The 1,989-nt window shown below is 66.4% G+C and overlaps 1 protein-coding gene across 1 annotated transcript in view; it reads right to left on the bottom strand.

Moving 5' to 3' along the window:
• The window catches only part of TANGO6 (transport and golgi organization 6 homolog), a 29,708-nt gene that overhangs the window by 477 nt on the left and 27,242 nt on the right, over positions 1-1,989 (bottom strand). The window contains 2 exon segments of the mRNA XM_035898030.1: positions 607-722; positions 1,871-1,984. Of these exon segments, the coding sequence (XP_035753923.1) occupies positions 607-722; positions 1,871-1,984 (230 nt within the window).

Raw genomic sequence — 1,989 nt, 5'->3', positions numbered from 1 at the left:
ACCACCTCCACCACCTCCACCACCACCTCCACCACCACCACCTCCACGCTGCCTCAGGCGCAAGCCCCGTCCTCCCGTGACGCAGTTTCCTCGCAGCGTCCCTCCAGCACGGGGGCACGAGGGGAAGCCAAGGGGATTCCCATGGGGAACAGGCCGTTCCCTCCACGGGAGCTGAGTCCCAACATGCTCATTACTGGGAAGTGGGGAGGGAGGCCACGGCCCACGGAAGAACTGGGCATTTCCAAGTCAAATCAGTGACAAACAACTCCCACGGCTCCCGAGAGCTGGCAGCACCCTGCGGCGCGGCATGGCACTGCCCCACGGCACGGCCCAGCCCCACAGCACGGCCAAGCAGCTCAGAGGGATGCCGCCGTGAAGTCCCCTCTGCCCTGGGAAGGATCTGACACTGGGGGGACGCTTTGATGGGGGAGGCACAAGCTGCAGGTCCCGGTCCCATGGGACTTTCCCTGGAAGCTGCCTGGGAACGAGCCCCACCACCCCTGTGGGGCAGGGTCTGTCCCTAAGGAGCACCGTGCCGGCGCCCGGGCATGCCCAGGAGCCTGGCGGAGGCTGCCCCTGCCCTGGGGACAAGCAGCGAGGTGACCCACCTCGGTGGCCTTCTCGCTGAGCCCCCGCAGCAGCAGCACCACCACGTGCACGGCGGCTCTTCGCACCTCCACCTCGGGGTCTGTCTTGGCTATGGCCGTCAAGCAGGAGGTGACCTGTGGGGACAGGGCAGGGGGGCTGTCAGCAGGGGCAGGGGGACACGGGGGGGCCCGGCAGAGCAGCTGGCTGTGGTGGTGGGGATGTCCCTGGGTGGGCCGGGGGATGAGGATGGGCCCCCTACACCCAGCCTGGGGCAGCTGCCCGTTCCCCTGCTGGGCACCTAACTGGGGGGGTTTGGCTTTTGGTGGGGTGCCGGGCACCCAGCAGCCCTGCCTCTCGCAAGGGCCAAGCGGCACGCGGACAACTTGGAAAGCTTTATAAAAAGCCGGCAGCGTCAAAGGAACCTAATTAAACCCCCGTCAGTGACAGCCAGGAGAATTAGCAGAGCTAGCGCCTTCCCGAAATAGCTGCGTGTGGTGCATTGGCATCTCGTCAAACGCAGCCCGTACCCTACCCATGCCGAGCGGCTGCAAGCGGGGACCGGGGAAAGAAGCCCAAGCGCCGCAGCCCTGATGTCTCCCAACCTCCCCCCTGCACCGGGAGGCACCAGGGGGGCAAAGCTCCGGCTCTGCGGGGGCACCACAGACCCACGGCTCAGGGGCTGCCGGACCTTGATGCCCTCTGGGAGAAGACCCCTGAGAGCCAGGCTCACCCCCCCGGGACCACGGCTCTGGCGGCAGCCGTGTCGCACCGGGAGGGAGCCCGCAGCCAGGGCGAGGGCCGGGCACCCCTGCCAGCCGTCAGCTGCCTCGTGATAACGGGAAGGGTAACGAAGGGTAATAAGGGCTCATTAAGCAGGAGGAGGCGCCTCTGGCAGGTGCTAACGGTGCCCCCAGGTCTCCTCCCGCGCCCCCAGGTCTCCTCCAGCAGCGCCATTGCCATCGGCGGAGCAGGCACCGCTGCGTTTCCCGGGGCTATCCCTTCCCTGCACAGGCAGCACCTTCAGCTGATTATAAAGCTTTTAGCCCTAAAAATGGGGGCTGGAATTTCCTGAGTGTTTGCTTCAGGTCCAGTGACTTTTACACTCTCCGCTATCAGCAAATATCCCTCCTGCCCTTTATGGCAACCCCAGGCTGCCGTGCCCCCCGGCAGCCAGCACTCTGCAGCCCTGCCATCCGCTAACGAACAGCCCTCGTTAACGAGCGACGACTCTCCAGGCAGGGAGCTGGGGAAGGGGCCAGCAGAGCCGGGATGGAGCTGGTACCTCATGGACGATGGAGCCCAGCTGAAAGCCGAGGTGCTGGCAGAGCTCGCCCAGGTGGGAGAGGCTGCTGGCCCGCAGCGTGCCGTCGGGGTCCCGGGCGCCCCGCAGGAAGGCCTGGA

This window comes from Egretta garzetta, unplaced genomic scaffold, assembly GCF_000687185.1.
Source record: "Egretta garzetta isolate BGI_Z169 unplaced genomic scaffold, ASM68718v1 scaffold67, whole genome shotgun sequence".
Lineage (NCBI taxonomy): Eukaryota > Metazoa > Chordata > Aves > Pelecaniformes > Ardeidae > Egretta > Egretta garzetta.
Note: the sequence above shows the minus strand (reverse complement) of the source record. Positions and strands in the feature narration are given on the sequence as shown.